Below are 22,548 nucleotides of genomic sequence, written 5' to 3' on the forward strand. Positions count from 1 at the left end.
TGCAATTTTCTGCTGTTAACATGTAGATAAACATCCTTGCAGAATCTTTTTGTGTACACATGCTTTATGTGTGTGTGTGATGTAGGTTATGTTTGTTTGATTTCTGGATTGGACACAGAATAAGGGAAGAGGCACTCAGAAAACAGGTATTTCATAAACAACCTTTTTTCTGTGTTACAGTTTTGTCTGAATGTAAGCTTCTCCCATTGTTCTCCTTAATACTCTGGAGAGAAATATAGAATAAAAAAGGAAAAAAATATATAACCTCTTAGAAATGGGCCCAATAAGAGAACCCTGTTGAAAAAAATCCCTGTCATGTAGCCATTCAATGTGTGTCAGTAGTATTTTTTAGTTGACTTATTTTATTAAGTATAATTTATATACAGTAAATACAGATATATTAAATGTATAGTTTGATGAAATTAGACAAGTTATATGCCATACAACCAACAATTCAAGATACAGAATGGTGATAATTGTGGGGAATAGAAAGAAGTAGAAAGAGGATAGAATGATAACTTGTTTTACCTCTTTTGATAATAAATATTTAGTATATTTGAAAGTTAAAATTGTCATTATGTATGGGGGAAGTCACTAATAGGCAAGCAGGAACAATGAATCCAACTGTATTTGGGCTATAACCACATTGGAGTAAAAACCAAAACTAATACGAGTAACTTTCGTACACAGTATTTTAAGTGTATACCCTCTGTCTGGTTGGGAAGAAGAAACTGCAAACAAATCTTGAACTCTTCTCCATAAACTTGTTTAATATTGGTATGGGTGTGACAATTCTGAAACTGTGTGTTAAAAGATTGAGCAGTGAATAATTTTGATGTCATTTTGGACTCAGATCCTAACTGAACAGAATGATAGAAATAGGAAATTAGCAAATGTAAGGAAGAACCACGTGGGACTAGATAGGAATTGGATAGGAATTTGTGGCATTAACATGAACTAATTACATAACATATGTATTTCCTAACTCTCTCTTCTGTAAGATTCTAGTTGCGTTGATATCTTAGTAGCAAGCAGCACACTTAGCACTCAGATCTTGGATTCCTCACTACATGGATCAAGAGCTCTTGCAGTAATGGTTCATTCTACTGTGGGGACAAGGATCATAAAAGATAAGCTTTAGAATAACTTGAACCAGAAATTTAAAAAATGCTTTTAAAATGAAAAATAGGACCTTTCAAGAGGATGCTAGAACCAGCTTGAAGATGCTCCCACTGGCCATATCTGGAACAATTTGAGCATCAATATAAACATCTATTGATTATAACCCATTGAATAAAATAGGAATTCCTAATTTCCATGACAGATATAGTATGGATAGATAGTTAGAAAGGGAGGGCTTTTCTTTATAATAGAATGCTGACTGATAAATGTGAAAGGAATGGTAGAGTTGGGAAAAACCAGCATTTTGAAATTATCATTGCAAAGATTGTTTGGGGCTAGAATCTTCAGTGGTTGCTATAACTAGGGGTAAAGTTTGATGAGCAGAATATTTATATAGTTTAAAAGTATCTCTCCACAGATTGCTTGTTAGATACAAAGTAGGAAACAGTGGTTATAACTATATACATTGGAAAGAAACAGTCAAACACCTTGAGTGGGTGATGAAAATTTGTAACCAGTGATGAACAGACATTGTATGCATCCAGATATGATACCCTGAAAAGGACACAATATTACTCATGTAGTATTTCAGCCAGAGATATATAACCAGAATCTAATCTTGAAGAAGCTTCAGACAAACACAAATTTAGTAAGGTAAGTACTGCTGTGTAGTCTCAAAAAAATGCCAGTGTCATAAAAGACAAGGAAGAGTTGAGGAAATTGTTCCAGATTAGAGGAGATGAAGAAGACATGATAAGTAAGCACAACTCGTAATCTTGAAGGGACAGAGAAACATGACTGTGGACATTAAATACTTTTCTGTTGGTTTTTTTTTGTGTGTGTGATAGGCAAAAATAATCTCATTTTAATCTGATTTAATTTTAATGTAATCATCATTACTAATGAGTTTGGATTTTAATAAATTACAGTCACTTTAAATTACTATTTTAAAGTAATACTAGAGCTGCAGATTTTGCAATAATAATAGAGTTTACCCTATAATCTTCTCCCAGATCCTTTAAAGTTTACAAGTCTCATAACCACAGAACCTTTATCAAAACTAAGAAATCAACATTGATACACTGATACTATTAACTAAACAACACACTTTATTCAGATTTTCCCAGTCTTTGTGCTCTTTTCTGTTCTGGAATCTACTCCAGGTGACTACACTGCATTTAGTATACCCTCTTTTGAACTTTATCTTGTGCTAGTTAGAAATGAAGCTCTTTAGCAGAACAATGAAATAGGACCCTTACCTCATACCATATATGAACATTAAAATTATAAAACTCTTAGGGTAAAACTGCATGACCTTGGTTTTGTCAAAGGATTCTTGGAAATGACAACAAAAGCATGAACAAAGGAAAAGCAGATATTGGATTTGATCAAAATGTAAAACTTCTATGCTTCAAAACTGAAAAGACAACAATAGAATAGGAGAAATTATTTGTAAATCATATGTCTGCTAAGGGACTTGTGTCAAGAATATATAAAGAACTCTTACAACTCAATAAAAAAAGGCAACCCAACTTTTAAATGGGCATGTATTTAATCTGAATTGACATTTCTCCAAAGATGTACAAATGGCCAAAAAGCACATAAAAAGATGCTCAACATTCACTGGTCTCAAATCTTGAAAACATTATACTAAGTGAAAGAAACCAGACACAAAAGACCATATATTATATGGTTCCAAAGTGTACAGAATGGGCACATCTCCAGAGACACAGAAAGTAGATCAGTTGTTCCTTAGGGCTGAAGGGGTGAGGAATAGGGACAGTAGAGTGATAGCTAAAGGGTGCGGGGTTTCTTTTTTCTTTTTTTTAATGGGGAAAAAATTTGAGGTAAGGTACATATAATCTAAAATTTACCATTTTAACCATTTTTAAATGAAACAATTTGGAGTTTCTCTTTAAGGTGATGAAAGTTCTAGAATTGTAGTTATCAGTAAATTGCATATATCTGTCATATCGATCAGTATTGCCATGCATCTTTCAGTGTACTAAAAGCTATAGAATTACACACATTCAAATGGGTGAAATGTGTGCTATGTAAATTATATCTCATTAAAACTGTTAGAAAAGAATATAGCTGGTTAGACCTATTGACTGAAATCAAGGGGCTCACAAATTGATGAGTAGAGAACATTTTGGAAAAATAAATTCATATTCAAGATCTTATGCAGATAGATCCACTTCACCCATTATGTTAAGTGGTGCACGTTTGCCTTCACCAGTCTGCTAGTAATTGAAATTGGAAGGTCATTAGTTGTTCCAAGGACCCACTTAAAAGAATATATATATATATATTTTAAGGAACTCTATTTAGGTACAATTTACACACCTGCTTGTCTAATTTTTTAACAGCTTTTTTGAGATTTAAGTTACATACTCTCAGTTCACCAATTTTAAGTGTGCATTTCATAGATTTTTAGTAAGTTAGATTTTTGTAGCCATCACCATAATCTAATTTTAAAACATTTTATCTTTGGGAATTCATTAAAGACTGAACTGAAGATGAATTCTTCCACATATGACTAGAAATGATTAACCCTTATTACTGAACTCATTTGAAATGTTTTGCAGCTATCCTCTTGTGCCTTCTTTATATATCATCTTTTTTTTTACACATAATGAGAATTTGGCTTTTACTTTCTAAAGAGTTAACTTTTATGTTTCTGTTATGCTTTTATTTTTTTATCAAAATTCCACAGCAGTGGTAAATAGTAATGGTGATAGCATTTTAGCTGTCTTGTCTTAATTCTAGTTAATAGTTTTTTACAATAGACATGATTTATCATGTTGAGGAATTACCTTTCCCATGTGGGTTTTCTAAGAGTTTGGTCTTCCCTGCGTTTAGAGTTGGGCTCTTTCTGCATTTTCAGCATTTATTAAGCATTTATATGTATAAGTATATATTTTTCCCCTTTGATTTGTAAAAAAATATGGCAAATTATGAAATGTTTTCCTGTATCAAAATTTTGCATTTCTGTGGTAATATATTTTATCTAAATGAAATATTCTTTTAATGCCCGGTAATATTTGGTTTTAAAATTTCATTTAGAGTTCCCTTGTCTACATTTATAAGTCAGATTGGTAGCTAACTTTCTATTTTGTGCTGCTTGTGAGGGTTTAGTTGTTGGGTTAGACTGCCTCCATACAGTTAATGGGGTAGCTTTCCTTTTCTTCCCCTTTTATCCTGGGAAGTTCCCCTAGTGAAACTGCTCCACTCACAACAATTTTAAAGACAATTAGTATTCTTTTCAATCTTCCACCACTGCTTTACTCAAATTTTCTTTTCTAGATCAATTTTAGTAGTTCTTTCCTAGAGAATTGTCCATTTCATTGAAATTTTGACATTTACAGGCCTAGCATAGACTTGTACTAGTCATTTTTTTGTTTGTTTATAGTTCTATTCAAATTTCTATATTTTTCCTCTCAACTAGCTGATTCAAAGATAAACATACATTATTTTTATTTCTAAAGTACCAGCTCCTTGATAATTTGATACGCTTTTTGCTATCCATTTACTTATGTTTTTAATGTTCTTTAAAATCAGTTTTGGTATCTTTTTGGACATGGTAGTTTATAAATGTTAATTTTTACAGTGGTCTTCTGTCTTTTTTAGGCACGAGATGTGTACACCTATGACGTGGTGGCTATCAAGAGAATACCTTATAGTGGAAAGAGGGCTATGGAGGTAGGTGAAATATATATGTTTGTATTGGCATGTTAAAGAAAGCCATACCATTTTTAATTGGGGGTAGGCGGAAATTTTTTCAAAAAATGTTGAAAAATATACAAATACTAAGGTTTATCTCAGTGAATTTTTTTCCACAGACTCAATATGCCCATTTAACCTGTACCTAGAGCCATAAACAACGTTCCTGACATCCCATAAAACTCCCAACTGCGTCCCTTACTTTTAATTTTTTTAGATATGTGCTGCTGACACGAGTTTAATTTTTTAAATTGTTCAGCAGATTATTCTATAATAGAGGGATTATCATGTCTAAGAAAGTACACTAGAATAAGGTACATTTGGCAGTAAGTATACTGGATATAAATTTTTAATGGTTGAGAAATTATTTAATGGCTGTTTCAAATAATCATCGGCAGCAATATATCTAGTCGGAAAAATAAGGCAGTGGGTAATAATCTGAAACATAAAATTACTGATACTGTGTTGCATGTACTTTAGTTCATCAGTGTTCTGATTAGTTCTTCCTTAATTGCATAAGTTTATAAAATTACTTTCTAAGTGTGTTCTCTTTGTCTTTCTTTTTTTTCTGCAAACATTCACATTGCTGTGCAACCATCACCACCATTCATCTCCAGAATTCTTTCATTTTGCAAAAGTGATATTCTACACCCATCAAACAATAACACCTCATTCCCTCCTCCCCGCAGCCCTTGGAAATCACCTCTCCACTTTCTGTCTATCAATTTGACTACTTTAGGTATCTCATGTAATTGAAATTATGCACTATTTGTCCTTTTGTGACTGGCTTGTTTCACTTAATATAGTGTCCTCAAAGTTCATCTATGTTGTAGTGTGTCAGAATTACCTTTCTTTTTAAAGCTGAATAATATTCCTGCGTGTGTGTGTGTGTAAAAACACCACATTTTGTTCATCTACATCTGTAAATGGACACTTAGTTGCTTCTACCCCTTGGTTATTGTGAATAATGCTGCTATGCACATAGGTATACAAGTATTTTTTTGAGTTCCCGCTTTTAAACTTTAGGGTATATGCCCAGAGGTAGAATTGCTTGATCAATCTTTAATTTTTAAAGGTTTTGGCTTTCTACATTTCAGTAATCTCTGTTTTGTGGTAAATGTTGTTTTTTGTGATAATTATACTTATGGGTATGATAACACTGTTGTGATTGATCACTGTTCCATTATGTCGATACCTAAGAAAAACTCTTAATTTCTAAAACCCCTAAAAAAACCTCCATTTTTTACAAGTTTAATTTAATTTGCCATTCTACAGTATAACTTTAAAACCAGCTTTCATAGCAGACTTGTGTTGGAGTCTGTTTAATTAGTCATGCCAAAAACAAAAAGTTTCACCTAGGGCATCATCTTCTCTCATTTAATATTGTATCCTTCCTGGAAGTTTTTTTTACATTGAAGAATATAGGTTTTAGCTTGGTTTTGTTTTGAGAGTTTGCCTCCCAGAGCACTCAAATTTGAAATGTAAAGCCCAAAAAACACTTTCTGAAGTTAGCATCTTACAGCTTACACATTTTACACTGTGAATATCTTCCTCTATTTTCTTGAGGGCTTATGAAATAACATAGGAGATATAGGATCTTAAATTCTAGTGCAAACATTTTTTAAAGTTCTGTATTCTAGTTCCCCTACCTTTAGAAACATGATGCAAGTCAGCGGTAAAGCTTGACAAAACTGAAACAAGAACAAAAAACAGATTCCAAGTTCCCATCCCACATCTCCTAAGCCTCCAGAGTCTCTGGGTATGGACCCAAGAACCTGTATTTTCAGTTCCCTGATTGCTTCTGACAAGTAACTCTATTTAGGATATGGCCTAAGTTTCTGAAGTTGTCATAGAGTAGCTTTTATTGCTGAAGGTTTATCTGTTATTTACTAGTAGGCGTTAATGGGAAGGCTCTTCAGGAAATCCTGTAGGAAAATGTTTCCATGCTGCTTGGTTTTTCTGTGAACTTCCCTCTGTTATAACCTAAGTGTTCACTAGCATTTTAGAATATGTGCATTTAGGAATTTAGGTAATTACTTGATTTGAGTTTAAACAGCAGAAAAAACTTAACATTTGGTAGACAATATAAGCCAAAAAACACAACAGCTGAACTTTAAGGTATGTAAATCATACAACAATAAAACTGCAAAAAAGAAGGGGGAGGTTGAACTTTTGAAGAAAAACCACTAAATATAGTATATAGTTTTCAACAGGCTTGGTGTGTGGTTGTAAAATTTTTATAAGACTCATTGATAATAAATGTTATGAAAATAAAAATGTGTCCTACCTGGAATGAATTTTATGTTATTGAGTTGTAAACAATATGAATGTAATTTCTTTAAAATATATTAGTTTGACATTTAAATATTACAAATAAAGCAAAGTTGTATGTTCTTGTTAACTTTTTAATCTAATCATTACTTTTGTACTTATATAGTTTTCTAAGGAAAGGCAACTGTTCCTAATTCTCTCCTTTATTCTTTTTTTTCTCCCCACAGAGATGGCAGGGTATTATTAAAGAAGTCAGGTTGCTACGAACATTAAAACATCCCAACATTGTAGAGTACAAAGGCTGCTATTTACGTGAGCACAGAGCATGGGTAGGTATCTGCTCTCCCCTTGCTGTAATTTTAGTAGGTTTAGTTTATAATTAATTCAAAAATGTCTCAAAATAGTTGTGTAAAGCCACGCACAAACACCTTGAAATGTTAGTTCATACTGAGAAAAGAGGAGCAGCTTTTCCTGAAATTATTAGGCAGTAAGAGATAATAGAACTTTTGCTAGTTGACTACAGAGATTCAGCTGACCATTACGTGCACAGGAAAATGTTCTGATGTATGTTAGCGGTATCATTCTTCAAATGCTTTATCAAATATTTGTTGAGAACAATCCTATCAAAGGATGAAAATCAGCATTTATTTTTGACAGAAATGTATTGTAAGCTATTTAACCATAAGGATCTTGGTTGGAATATTGGTGGTGAATCCTGGTGAAATCTGAGCTGATTGTGATTCTTTGGCTGAATAATACTAAAGGTAGAAAATTGGGACATTTTATTGCAGAAAATGGAAATTAATTTTGCCCCATTGTTGAAACTAAGATAAGGTAGTAATCTTACAACAGTATAGGCATAGTAATTATGTCTTTTCAGAGAAAGGCTAAATTTTCTTTAAACAGGAATGACCTTTTACTTTTAATAAGCTACAGCTGATTATCATTTTAGTATACAGAACTTAGATTTATTTAGATTTGTAATGTTTGGTTTAATTTGATGGTGATGGTACTCCTAAATTTGAGGCTGTGGTAAAAGAAAAAACAGTGGGAGAGAGGGTAGGCTGCCTCTCTGTCTTTCAAGTTTCTCCATCTGTAAAACAAGGATGATAATAGGGTCTACTTCCAAAGGTGGTTATGAGGATTAAATTAGTTAATATATATAAAATACCTGGCACATAAGAGGTGCTCTTTGTTTGCTTTATAGGAAAGATTTAAACTGTAACCTAAACTTTGTGTATATATAGTACCAGAGGATGATTTTCTGCTTCCTGACAATGCCAGTATTGCTACTATAGGTTAATATTAATGAAATATGTATATTCCTTTATAGCTTTAGTTAGTAATTATATGAAACACACATCTTCTACAAGCAGTTATATGTTGGCATTATAAAAGATTAATGTAGCATTGGCTTAACTTCATGTATGCATTTAACAAGTTCCAAAATGTATACTTATATTTAAAGGTAATTGATAAGTAGAGTTTGTTTCACTTCAAACTATCTTCTCGATCTCCTTGGTGAATTTATTTTATCTCATATAGAATCTTTTTATTTTAATAGTGTATTTTAATGTTTTTATCATTTTTTCCCCTGTAGCTTGTAATGGAATATTGTTCAGGATCTGTTTCAGATTTGCTGGAATGTAAGTTTCCTTTATTTATTAAGAAAAGAAAAGTATTAGTATAATAAAATGAGAACTCATTCACTAAGAGATTTTTTTAATAATGTTAAAACTTTCCAGGAAGAGTAAAAACCTTTGTCTTTTCTAGAGTCTCAGCGTGGTATGCACTGTCCTCATTAAATACTACATTTTAGCATAACAGATGAGTTTTCTTTCATTATGATTTAACAGGCATTTTTTCTGCCTTCCTTATCATTAAACTTGATTTGTTCCTTCTGTTCAGAATGAAGATATGTAGGAATATAAAAAGGGAAAGCTTCTCTTTCATTGTTTTTATAATCATGAAATAATTGTTAAATGTTAACTTAGAGGAAAATTGGCTGTGAACTATAATAACTAGGCACAACTGCACACTTATTAAGTTGAATTGCTTTGTTTATTATCTTGGAAAGCAAAAAATTCCTTCTTGCTAAATGTTAGTTTTTTTTAAATTTGCCCATGTATTAGATATGTGTATATATATTTTAAAATAAAAATGTTCTATAGAGTAATTATTTTCAAATAAAATCTTATTTTAAGTTCACAAAATGCAATTACAAGAAATGGAAATATCAGCAATTATACACGGTGCTCTTCAGGGATTAGCCTACTTACATTCTTGTGCCATGATCCATAGGTAAGTACTTTAAAAATTACCATATATTAATAAGCAAATTTATCAGACCTAGAATTTATTAATCCTGAAAGCTTTGTTGGTTTTACCTAAATAAAAGTATTCTGGAGTTTTACAAACTCATATTTTTTTAGGTTATCCATGTCTTAAAATGAATATACTAATTTGTTTGATCTCTTTGTTGAGAATTTTTATCTTTTTCTACACATGCTGCTGGGCTTTCCGAAGTATGTGCACTTTATAGATTTGTGATAGAAATTTAATTACAGAAAAGTTTAATTTGTGAAGTGGAAAAGATGATAGGGATTATGTATTCTTACTTGTTTCATTTTACAGATGAAGAAACTGATGCCCCAATTTGTGACTCACTTCTCAAAGCTGATGAAGCAAGATAGATTAGACTAGAACTAACCTAGATCTTTTGTCCTCCTGGTGACTCATAATGCCAGATTTGTTCCATTGATTCCATGACAGAGACAAGTAAAAGCTACTTAACACTATGCTTTTGAGATAATCCTTGATAATCCTTGATAATGGATAGTAATTTAAAGATTCAACCATCATAAACTACATTTTCAGCATTGGTATTGGTTTTGCCTGTTTTTAGAAGGAAGCTAGCATTTTTAAAATTATGTATGTGAACCAGACAATACATAGTAAACTTATATAGTAGAGTCATTGCAAATTAATGGGTTATCAGTTTTTTAGATGAGGATAGTAAGGTCCAAGAGAAATCCACATGCATAGTAAATAAGAGAATGAAAGAGTTGGAAGCAGAACCTAAGGTCTTCTCAACTTCAAAGAACCTTCCATGTTTTAAAAAAACAAATGGAAGAAAATAGATTGACTTAATATTACACCCATTATAATACTGTATAGTATGAATTGACAAGTGCTTAGAAATTTCTTTTTGAATATTATGGTGCCCATTGGGCATACAATCCCATTGTAATTTTCTTAGTTCACATGTACATTGCTGATTTAGAAAAGAGCTTAAAAGTAAATTTGGGATCATTGATATTACCTTATCCATGTGTTTCAGTTTTCATTTCATGTTTAGGTAGAACTATGCAAAAATTTGGAATGATATGAGTAATTAAAAAAAACAAATTTGGGGCATCAGGTTCTTTTTTTTCCATTTTATTGTTAGGGGTATACTCAGAAATCTTACAGTCATATAAGAATGTTCAGCGAAATTTTTAAAACCATTATTTGTACCAATAAACAGGCACTCAAATATCGAGTCTGTGCTGTTAATTACCTAATTTTTTTCTTCTGTTTCTACTGCTATTTTATCTTCTCTTTTAGAAAATTGTTACTATATACTTATAGGAATTCTGTGTATCTCATTTCTTAGTTTGGATCTTAATTCTCATTATCCCAATTGAGAGATTATCCAAGGCCTTAATTATTCTGATTTCTCCTTCCCTATTTTATAAATTTTTATATGATCTTTATCATTTTCAGTATAATCTTACAAAGGAAAGAAAAATAATTTTCTGTGTTCCTTAAACGCAGAGACATCAAAGCAGGAAATATCCTTCTGACACCAGGAGGCCAGGTGAAACTTGCTGACTTTGGATTTGCTTCCATGGCCTCTTCTGCCAAGTCTTTTGTGGGAACGCCACATTGGTAAGCATAGTCCCATCTGGTATTGATCCTCATAATTGGAATAGGCAGTGTGTGGTTGTACTTTTATCAGGTGCTTTATGGTTCTCTTGGAAATACAGTGCTGCTTTAGCTATTACTCTAAGCACTGTAGTTTCAGATACAGGTTTGGAGTGCTGCCCTTGTATCTCCTACTGTATCATTTGTCCCCCCTACGGTTCTTTCCTGTTATCATCTACATCATGTATTGGGGGTAGGAGTGAAAAAATTTAAATCTTTAAGAAGGGAGAAGATAGAAATGCTAAGTGGAAATTTTCTTTAGATTTATACTTACTGTGTGTCAGTATCTTCTGAGTAAGAGTACCTGAAGACTGGTAGCTGATTAGGAACTTTTTGTTTTCATTTTTTATTGTGGAGAATTTCAAGTATACAGGGAAATAGACAAAAATATAACAAAGGCTCACACAGCAGTCAGCTCAGCCTAACAGCACTACCCCAGGGCCTGGCTGCCCTGTGTACTTGACCTTCTTGCCCTCCCTCCCACCTCCACTTATCTGAAGCAACTTCTAGACATCATCTAATTTTATTCATAAATAATTCCATATTAATGTCAGCAAGTCTGAAGGGAATAATTTTCCACATCTTCAACTTCCATAGATGTCCCCTCTCTCCGTATATGTTGAGAAGTGTCTAAGGTCTACTGCATCTTCTTTTCCACCTACCTTTCAAATCTCCCAACTCCCAGTTTGTTAAAGAAAGGCTTCTCACCCATCCTGAAGAGTAGAGTGATGCATTGTTCTGAGAATTAAAAGCCTCAAACCATCACCAGAGGGACAATCTGAGAACATGTAACATCTAGAATATATGGCATCAGAAATATTGAAGATTTAGGACACCAAGTTTTGGCAATGGGCCTTCTGCCTTCCCAGTCATTCTCTTCAGTTCCTTTTACTCCTTGCTCTTTCTTTTCCCCAATTATCTTTCCTCCCAGCTTCTTTTCTAGTGAATCACAAATTATCTCATTTATAACTGGGACAATTGTTGTGAGGACACATTAACATGTTATTTACAATGAGAAATGAAGTTTGGCATTTCCTGCCAGAAAATAATTCTGATTTGAATGGTTCATATGACCGTGCAGACTGGGTTTGCTAATTAGGTTATTACACAGCAGTGTTTTTAATGAATTGAATGAGCAGGGTCCTCAGCTACAAGTTGTAAATATCTGTAAAGCACATTTACATATGTGTGCATTATATCCTTTGCAACTATTAAGTTTATAAAATTTAGATACCAACTCAAAAATGTACAAGCAGATACATTTTTTAAATAAATTCATTGGAAGTAAGAAAATAAAAAGTTTGGAGACCACTGTTTTGTATGACCAAAAACTTCTTATGTAGAAGCCTAGTTTAGATAGAATCCTCTTCCCCTATATAAAAAAAGGGTTCTTTGGACAAATAATGCTTCTTAATGGTCACCCTCTTTACAAGTCAGTGATCAATATTAGATACTAGAAAGGAGCTAGAAAGTTGTGCATTAAGAACAAAACTACCTTTTTAACTTTGTTGAACTTAGTGACTCCCCAAGCTTACTGCAACATCTTAACACATTAGAAGCCCTATATTATAAGCAATTGAAATTTGTATATGGTATATTAGGAACACAGCATTATGTACATATTTACATATTTTTACACACAGGAACTCACATACGCCTGGTGACAATCTTATTAAGCAGTCAGAAACTGCTAATGTTTGTGCTTAAGAAGTAGAAAGGAAGTATAAGGTAAAGCACCAGTGAGAACATTAGAGTCTAGCTAAGGATGCAAATTAAGAGTTTCATTTTGTAGCCAAGACCCCTCCAAAGTTAATAATTGTATGATTTATTTAGTTATGAGTGGCTGTCCTAGCCACTTTTATCACAGAACACTACTCCTATTTGCAAAAAAGACTGACAAACTGCTTATTCATTGTTGCTTATTGTGGCAGATATTTTCTCAGCTAAATGTAGTGAGTTTGTTTACTTCAAGAAAACAAGTGCCAGTGATAAAAATTTAGACTTTTGTAATAAGATGCTGAAACCAAAATGTTTGAGAACTGCTGGCATTAAGGATATACAATATTACAATCTGCAAACTTGAATTGATGCAGAATGCAACCCTGCTCTGGGGAGTCTTTCCTCGAGGATGCTGGTATGTGATCATGACAAATGGTGAGAATAAGTCTAACACTGTATATGCAACAGTAAATATTTACCTCACAACCTGTAATGCATTTATTTCTTATAAGAATTCTTATGTCCAGACATGTCATCTGGAATTCACACAGGTATTCTCCATGTGGATGGTCATTACATTTTTAAAGAATAGTATACTTTTCTTTTCTTTCATAACTTTAAGTAACATTTTATGTTTTAGGATGGCCCCAGAAATAATTTTAGGCAGGAATGAAGAACAATATGATAGCAAAGTAGATGTATGGTCTCTGGGGATAACATGTATTGAAATAGGTAAGCATCGCTCTTTATTACTGTGTAGTAAGTTTTGATCAATGTTTCACCTCAATTTCTGTACCAAAGTACAGTTTTTCATTTTTATGTCAGTGTTTAAGGGGAGCAATAAATCTATCAAGGTTGTCACTTTGGTTATTTGGCAATTTGTATATATATGTTAGTTTAGGCATATTATATTTGCTGTATTAAATTAGGTCTAAAATAGTTTCTAGTGTGGTATTAATTTTGAGGTATCTGTATCTAAAATTTAATGAGTATTTGTTAAACACCTAGAATATGTCTATGGTTATACATTTACCATCTATGAAGGGTCTCTAAAGCATTCATGAATGCTTTAGAGTAGTAGTACCACTACTAAAGTTACTTAATACTTCATGTTAGGTATGAGGATTAGGTTATCAGCTTGCATACCTTAGTGTACAATTTAATTTTTTTTATTTTGGTATCATTACTCTACAATTACATGAAGAACATTATGTTTACTAGGCTCCCCCCTTCACCAAGTCCCCCCACACACCCCTTCACAATCACTGTCCATCACCGCAGTAAGATGCTGTAAAATCACTACTTGTCTGCTCTGTGTTGCACAGCCCTCCCCGTGCCCCCACACACTCTACATGCTAATCGTAATGCCTCCTTTCCTTTTCCCCGCCCTTATCTCTCCCTTCCCTCCCATCCTCCCCAGTTCCTTTCCCTTTGGTAACTATTAGTCCATTCTTGGGTTCTGTGATTCTGCTGCTCTTTTGCTCCTTCAGTTTTCCTTTGTTCTTATATTCTGGAGATGCGTGAAATCATTTGGTACTTGTCTTTCTCCACCTGGCTTATTTCACTGAGCATAATTCCCTCTACCTCCATCCATGTAGTTGCAAATGGTAGAATTTGTTTTTTCCTTATGGCTGAGTAATATTCCATTGTGTATATGTACCACATCTTCTTTATCCATTCATCTACTGATGGACATTTAGGTTACTTCCATATCTTGGCTATTGTAAATAGTGCAGTGATAAACATAGGGGTGCAGCTGTCTTTTTCAAACTGGAGTGCTGCATTCTTAGGGTAAATTCCTAGAAGTGAAATTCCTGGGTCAAATGGTATTTCTATTTTGAGCATTTTGAGGCACCTCCATACTGCTTTCCACAATGGTTGAACTAATTTACATTCCCACCAGCAGTATAGGAGGGTTCTTCTTTCCCCACAACCTCGCCAACATCTGTTGTTGTTTGTCTTTTCGATGATGGTGATCCTTACTGGTGTGAGGTGATATCTCATTGTGGTTTTAATTTGCATTTCTCTGATGACAAGTGATGTGGAGCTTCTTTTCATGTGTCTTTGGGCCATCTGAATTTCTTCTTTAGAGAACTGTCTATTCAGCTCCTCTGCCCATTTTTAATTGGATTATTTGCTTTTTCTTTGTTGAGGTGTGTGAGCTCTTTATATATTTTGCATGTCAACCCTTTATTGGATCTGTCATTTTCGAATATATTCTCCCATACTGTAGGGTGCCTTTTTGTTCTATTGATGGTGTCCTTTACTGTACAGAAGCTTCTCAGCTTGATATAGTCCCATTTGTTCATGTTTGCATTTGTTTCCCTTGCCCGGGGAGATATGTTCAAGAAGAGGTCACTCATGTTTATGTCTAAGAGATTTTTGCCTATGTTTTTTTCTAGAGTTTTATGGTTTCATGACTTACATTCAAGTCTTTGATCCATTTCAAATTTACTTTTGTGTGTGGGGTTAGACAGTGATCCAGCTTCATTCTCTTACATGTAGCTGTCCAGTTTTGCGAGAACCATCTTTTGAAAATACTGTCATTTCCCCATTGTATGTCCATGGCCCCTTTATCGAATATTAGTTGACCATATATGTTTGGGTTAATGTTTGGAGTCTCTATTCTGTTCCATTGGTCTGTGGCTCTGTTCTTGTGCCAGTACCAAATTGTCTTGATTACTGTGTCTATGTAGTAGAGCTTGAAGTTGGGGAGTGAGATCCCCCCTACTTTATTCTTCCTTCTCAGGATTGCTTTGGCTATTCAGGGTCTTTGGTGTTTCCATATGTATTTTTGAACTATTTGTTCCAGTTTATTGAAGAATGCTGTTGGTAATTTAATAGGGATTGCATCGAATCTGTATATTGCTTTGGCCAGGATGGCCATTTGACGATATTAATTCTTCCTAGCCAAGAGCATGGGATGAGTTTCCATTTGTTAGTGACCTCTTTAATTTCTCTTAAGAGTGTCTTGTAGTTTTCAGGGTACAGGTCTTTCACTTCCTTGGTTAGGTTTATTCCTAGGTATTTTATTCTTTTTGATGCTACTGTGAATGGAATTGTCTTCCTTATTTCTCTTTCTATTAGTTTATTGTTAGTGTATAGGAAAGCCACAGATTTCTATGTGCTAATTTTGTATCCTGCAACTTTGCTGAATTCCGATATTAGCTCTAGTAGTTGCGGAGTGGAGTCTTTAGGGTTTTTTATGTGCAATATCATGTCATCTGCAAATAGTGACAGTTTAACTTCTTCTTTACCAATATGGATTCCTTGTATTTCTTTCTTTTGTCTAATTGCCATGGCTAGGATCTCCAGTACTATGTTGAATAACAGTGGGGATAGTGGGCATCCCTGTCTTGTTCCCGATATCAGAGGGAAAGCTTTCAGCTTCTCGCTGTTCAGTATGATGTTGGCTGTGGGTTTATCATATATGGCCTTTATTATGTTGAGGTACCTGCCCTCTATACCCATTTTGTTGAGAGTTTTTATCGTGAATGGATGATGAATTTTATCGAATGTTTTTCAGCATCTATGGAGATGATCGTGTGGATTTTGTCTTTCTTTTTGTTGATGTGGTGGATGATGTTGATGGATTTTCGAGTGTTGTACCATTCTTGCATCCCTGGGATGAATCCCATTTGGTCATGGTGTACGATCCTTTTGATTTATTTTTGATTTTGGTTTGCTAATATTTTGTTGAGTATTTTTGCATCTATGTTCATCAGGGATATTGGTCTGTAGTTTTCTTTTTTGATGGGGTCTTTGCCTGGTGTTGGTATTAGGGTGATGTTGGCTTCATAGAATGAGTTTGGGAGTATTCCCTCTTCCATTTTTTGGAAAACTTTAAGGAGAATGGGTATTATGGCTTCTGTGAATGTCTGATAAAATTCCGAGGTAAATCCATCTAGCCCAGGGGTTTTGTTCTTTGGTAGTTTTTTGATTACCACTTCAATTTCGTTGCTGGTAATTGGTCTGTTTAGATTTTCTGTTTCTTTCTGGGTGAGTCTTGAGGGTTGTATTTTTCTAGGAAGTTGTCCATTTCTCCTAGGTTTCCCAGCTTGTTAGCATATAGGTTTTCATAATACTCTCTAATAATTCTTTGTATTTCTGTGGGGACTGTCATGATTTTTCCTTTCTCGTTTCTGATTCTCTTGATGTGTGTTGACTCTCTTTTCCTCTTAATAAGTCTGGCTAGAGGCTTATCTATTTTGTTTATTTCCTCGAAGAACCAGCTTTTGGTTTCATTGATTTTTGCTATTGTTTTATTCTTCTCAATTTTATTTATTTATTCTCTGATCTTCATTATGTCCCTCCTTCTGCTGACCTTAGGCCCCTTTTGTTCTTCTTTTTCCAATTTCGATATTTGTGACCTTAGACTATTCATTTGTGATTGTTCTTCCTTCTTTAAATATGCCTGGATTGCTATATACTTCCCTCTTAAGACTGCTTTTGCTGTATCCCACAGTAGTTGGGGCTTTGTGTCGTTGTTGTCGTTTGTTTCCATAAATTGCTGGATCTCCATTTTGATTTGGTCATTTATCCATTGATTATTTAGGACCATGTTGTTAAGCCTCAATGTGTTTGTGGGCCTTTTTGCTTTCTGTGTACAGTTTATTTCTAATTTTATGCCTTTGTGGTCTGAAAAGTTGGTTGGTAGGATTTCAATCTTTTGGAATTTACTGAGGCTCTTTTTGTGGCCTAGTATGTGGTCTATTCTGGAGAATGTTCCATGTGCACTTGAGAAGAATGTGTATCCTGTTGTTTTTGGATGTAGAGTTCTGTAGATGTCTATTAGGTCCATCTGTTCTAGTGTGTTGTTCAGTGCCTCTGTGTCCTTATTTATTTTCTGTCTGGTGGATCTGTCCTTTGGAGTGAGTGCTGTTTTGAAGTCTCCCAGAATGAATGCATTGCATTCTATTTCCTCCTTTAATTCTGTTAGTATTTGTTTCACATATGTTTGTGCTCCTATATTGGGTGCATATATATTTATAATGGTTATATCCTCTTGTTGGACTGAGCCCTTTATCATTATGTGATGTCCTTCTTTATCTTTTGTTACTTTCTTTATTTTGAAGTCTATTTTGTCTGATACTAGTATGGCAACACCTGCTTTTTTCTCTCTTTTTCCATCCCTTGACTTTAAGTCTGTGCGTGTCTTTGGGTTTGAGGTGAGTCTCTTGTAAGCAGCATATGGATGGATCTTGCTTTTTTATCCATTCAATTACTCTGTGTGTTTTGATTGGTGCATTCAGACCATTTACATTTAGGGTGATTATTGAAAGGTATGTACTTATTGCCATTGCATGCTTTAAGTTTGTGGTTACCAAAGGTTCAAGGTTAGCTTCTTTACTATCTTACTGTCTAACTTAACTCACTTATTGAGCTCTTATAAACACGGTCTGATGATTCTTTATTTCTCTCCTTTCTTATTCCTCCTCCTCCCTTCTTCATATGTTGGGTGTTTTGTTCTGTGCTCTTTTTAGGAGTGCTCCCATCTAGAGCAGTCCATGTAAGATGCCCTGTAGAGGTGGTTTGTGGGAGGCAAATTTCCTCAACTTTTGCTTCACTGGGAATTGTTTAATCCCTCCTTCATGTTTAAATGATAATCGTGCTGGATACAGTAATCTTGGTTCGAGGACCTTCTGTTTCATTGCATTAAATATATCATGCCATTCTCTTCTGGCCTGTAGGGTTTCTGTTGAGAAGTCTGATGATAGCCTGATGGGTTTTCCTTTGTAGGTGGCCTTTTTTTCTCTCTGGCTGCCTTTACTTTGTCCTTGTCTTTGATCTTTGCCATTTTAATTATTATGTGTCTTGGTGTTGCCCTTCTTGGATCCCTTGTCATGGGAGTTCTGTGTACCTCTGTGGTCTGAGAGGCCATTTTCTCCCCTAGTTTGGGGAAGTTTTCAGCAATTATTTCATCAAAGACACTTTCTATCCCTTTTTCTCTCTCTTCTTCTTCTGGTACCCCTATAATGTGGATATTGTTCCATTTCGATTGGTCACTCAGTTCTCTTAAAATTCTTTCATTCCTGGAGATCCTTTTCTCTCTCTCTGCATCAGCTTCTCTGCGTTCCTGTTCTCTGTTTTCTAGTCCATTAATGGTCTCTTGATTCTTGTCCATTCTCTTTTGAAGTCCTTCCAGAGCTTGTTTTATTTTTGTATTCTCCCTCCTTAGTTCCATCAGCATGGTTATGACTTTTGTTTTGAATTCTTTTTCAGGAAGACTGGTTAAATCTGTCTCCCCAGGTTCCTTTTCAGGGGAAGATGTTGCAGATGTCAAAACTGTCTGGGTTAGTCTTGTCTGGATCAAATTTTTTTGCCTTCTTCTGTTGATAGGTGCAGTGGTGAGCTATTGGCTTTCTGTCACCTGGGAGAGCTAAGGCTTTCCACTTGCTCCTGGCCTCTTTACTGGGACAACTGCGACCCCTAGTGGCTTATGTTGGGTAGCTGTGTGTAGACTGGGTCTCTATGTCTTGCCCGGCTGGTATGGAGGAAGCTCCCTTGCTGTGGGAGTGGCCAGCCTCAGGCTGCTGCTATGCTCTGGTGGGGCCCCAGAGGGGTAATGGACGGGGAGCTGTTTGGCTGTTTACCTCTGTGAGGGGTCTCAGAGCTGTTGCCCAGGGGGTTAGTGTGCCCAGATTTCCCTGGAATTTCCAGCTGCTATACTGTGACCCAGGATGCTTCCATCCAGCTGTGGCATCCCTGTCCCTTTAAGACTTTCAAAAAGCACTCGCTTTTCTTTGTCACAGGGGCACCGGCTTCGAGACCCACTCACAGATCTTGCTGTCCTGTTTCCCTAGTTTCTAGCACTCCACGCATGCACTGTGTCTGCGCTCTGGTACGGATGGCTAGGGCTGGGTGTTCAGCAGTCCTGGGCTCCCTCTCCCTCTCCGCTCCTACTCATCTCCTCCTGTATCTTACCCCTTTCACCAGGCCCTGGGTTCTCGCGGGTGTGGATGTAGTCTGGCTGTTGTCCTGTGTCTTCTGGTCTCTCTTTAGGATTAGTTGTATTTGTTATATTTTCAAAAACATATATGTTTTTTGGAGGAGATTCCAACTGTCTTACTCATGCCGCCATCTTCAAACTACTCATTCTTAAAGCTGTTGGGAGGACAGTATAAAATAGGCGTCCATGTCACCTGCTGAGCCATGGTAGCCCAGCGTGGCATGTCAGAGTCCTGTGAGGAGGGGAGTGAGTTTCCACAGACAGAATGCCTTGTATGTGGAAGCAGAACCTGTGCAGGGAGGGTGGCAGTCAAGTTTGGAGATTCAGAGTCCTGGTGGGGTAACCAAAGCATTCAGACCTGGAAGTAGCCCAGCATGGGGTGTCAGAGGCCACAGAGCACGTCCACATTTGGGGGTGGGTCACCTGACGCAGTGGCAGTGCCTGATTGAAAGGAAGGGGGCTTCCCTCCTGAGGGCTGATGAGGAGGGCCTCACTGCAGAAAGTGATCCAGATTAGATGGGGCGTCAGAAACTGAGTGGATGAAGTGGACATTCACACTGTAGACAGGCTTAGAATGGGGTTTGAAAACTTGATGGGGAAAAGGGGAAAGGGTGGTGGCCAAGATGGGGGAGACTGGCTATATACAGGGGTGAGTCATCAAATATATTAAGGATAATGAGAGTGAGGTTTCTTACTGTCCGAGAAGGGTGCTGCAAATAGTGGAAAGAGAAGGCTCGAATAAATAGTACTACAGCATTGGATTTGAGATATTGTAGTGAACTCAGTTGTTTTCAATAAACAACTAAAGATATTTAATGTGCAAGTATGAATACAAATATATGAGGGACATGTGTGTTCCCTTCTTTTATCCACTGACAGGATCTAAGAGAAGTGACACGGGCAGTAGCAGTGAGTACACTGCCTACCACAGCTCCTTGGTGCCGTGTCTACAGTAGGGAAAGCATAAGATGATCCTGGAACATCTTAGTGTGCCAGAGAGCAAGGAACTGAGCTGGGAATGATGGAGCCATGCCTGAAAGGCAGAAGTCGGCTTCAAAAGATTCTCAACTGCTCAAAAATGAAACAATTTCAACATCAAAATAAATGATAGTAGCAGGTTATAAATTATTAAATGAAGAATCTAAATCTATACAATAAGAGAATAAAATGATCTTTATGCAAAACAGAATATTTATATAGACTCAAGTACCTTTTCACAAATACTTAATAATTACAAAGGAAAAAAGTGAAACTTCACCATGAAACCTTGTGGAATGGCCGTAAGTGATCAAAGTGAACACCATCAATGACAAGATGATCTGAAACCATGGACCTGTTCTATAGGATCATCATGGAATACACTGAGAAAAGCGTGACACTTGCTTCTGTAATATTCCTGCCAGAGATGTGGAAACTAAATTTAATAACAGCACAAAGCCAAACTGAGGGATATTTGAGAGTCAAAATTGTATACTTGTGAATTGTCAAGGTCATGACTTCAATTGTCACCTTAAGACTAGAAAAAGAAGGGCAAATTCAATCCACAGTAAACAGAACAAAGAGACCCAGAAAAGATCAAATCAGAAATCAATTAAATAGAAAATGAAAACAATGAGAAAATCAATGAGATCACAAATTAGTTCTTTGGGAAAATTAATGAAATTAATAAACCTCTGGCTAGATCAAACAGAAAGAAGACACAAACAACCAATATCAGGAATGACAGGGGACATGACTCCAGATTTTACACATATTGAAAGGATTATAGGGATATTTTATGAACAATTTTATGTAAGTTTAAAACTTAGAAAAAATGGACAATTTCCTTTAAGGATACAGATGATTGAAGGTCATTTTTACTACAAAGGACATTATTGGGACATTTGATTGAAACTACAGTGGAGCTTGAGGATTAGATAATAGTCATGTATTCATATTAATGGTCTGATTTAATGACTGTATTAGGTTCTCTTAGAATGTTCTTGTTTATTGGAAAAATACACTATTTAGAGATGTTGTGCATCAGGGCTGCAATTTCCTCTCTATTGACTCACTTAACTAAGTTCTCTGAACTCTACTTGCAACTTTTTTCCTAAGTTGGGGTTTATTAAAAAAAAAAAGACTAACAGTACTTCCATGCTCCTATATAACAGGCACATATTTAACAGGAAGTTTTCTTTCTTTTATAGCGGAAAGGGATCCTCCTTTATTTGCTATGAATGCAAAGCGTGCCTTATATCACATTACCAGAAATAACCCCCCTACACTACAGTCTAATGAATGGTGAGTATGGCTGAGAGATATATTGTTCAACATGGTAAAATTTAAATATACTTTTTCATAATGTTATCAAAATGATTTCATTTCAATTAGGTGAAGTGTATATAACCTGAAGAAATATTAAAATAGCTTTATTTTATCCTTACATCATGTTTATCCTTTATTATCTCTACCTTTCATAGCATGTATGTAACTCAGTTCAGAAATAAAAGATAGATGATACTACATGGGAGCAAAAAGTATGGCTTTTGTATAAAAAGTAATATATTTTTGTACCTTAGCGACACATAGAACCCTGAGCATGATTTAAACATTCATATTTTAAAACTGCAGTATATAAATTGCCACAACCTGTACAGATATTTAATTGGGGAATGGTTTATAATTGATATGATATAAAACATACATAAAAATGATTTGATAATTTATCAGAATTACCAGATAATTCATAATTTTTGGATGATTCTAATTGTTATTTATTATTCCGAATGTGCTTTGAGGTTGCATCTCCTAGTGCT

At 35.1% G+C, this 22,548-nt stretch overlaps 1 protein-coding gene across 6 annotated transcripts in view; it reads left to right on the forward strand.

The window, feature by feature from the left end:
- The window catches only part of LOC108408551 (serine/threonine-protein kinase TAO1-like), a 581,472-nt gene that overhangs the window by 521,052 nt on the left and 37,872 nt on the right, over positions 1–22,548 (forward strand). For 4 of the 6 annotated variants that reach the window (XM_073229189.1, XM_073229187.1, XM_073229186.1 and 1 more), the window contains 4 exons: positions 4,753–4,824; positions 10,933–11,046; positions 13,442–13,533; positions 21,940–22,033. In XM_073229189.1, the coding sequence (XP_073085290.1) occupies positions 4,760–4,824; positions 10,933–11,046; positions 13,442–13,533; positions 21,940–22,033 (365 nt within the window). In that variant the 5' untranslated portion in view covers positions 4,753–4,759. Of the gene's footprint in view, positions 1–4,752; positions 4,825–7,343; positions 7,446–8,716; positions 8,763–9,320; positions 9,418–10,932; positions 11,047–13,441; positions 13,534–21,939; positions 22,034–22,548 lie in introns of all 6 variants that reach the window. The other 2 variants (XM_073229185.1, XM_073229184.1) reach the window with 1 other exon arrangement.

Source organism: Manis javanica, chromosome 2 (assembly GCF_040802235.1).
Source record: "Manis javanica isolate MJ-LG chromosome 2, MJ_LKY, whole genome shotgun sequence".
Lineage (NCBI taxonomy): Eukaryota > Metazoa > Chordata > Mammalia > Pholidota > Manidae > Manis > Manis javanica.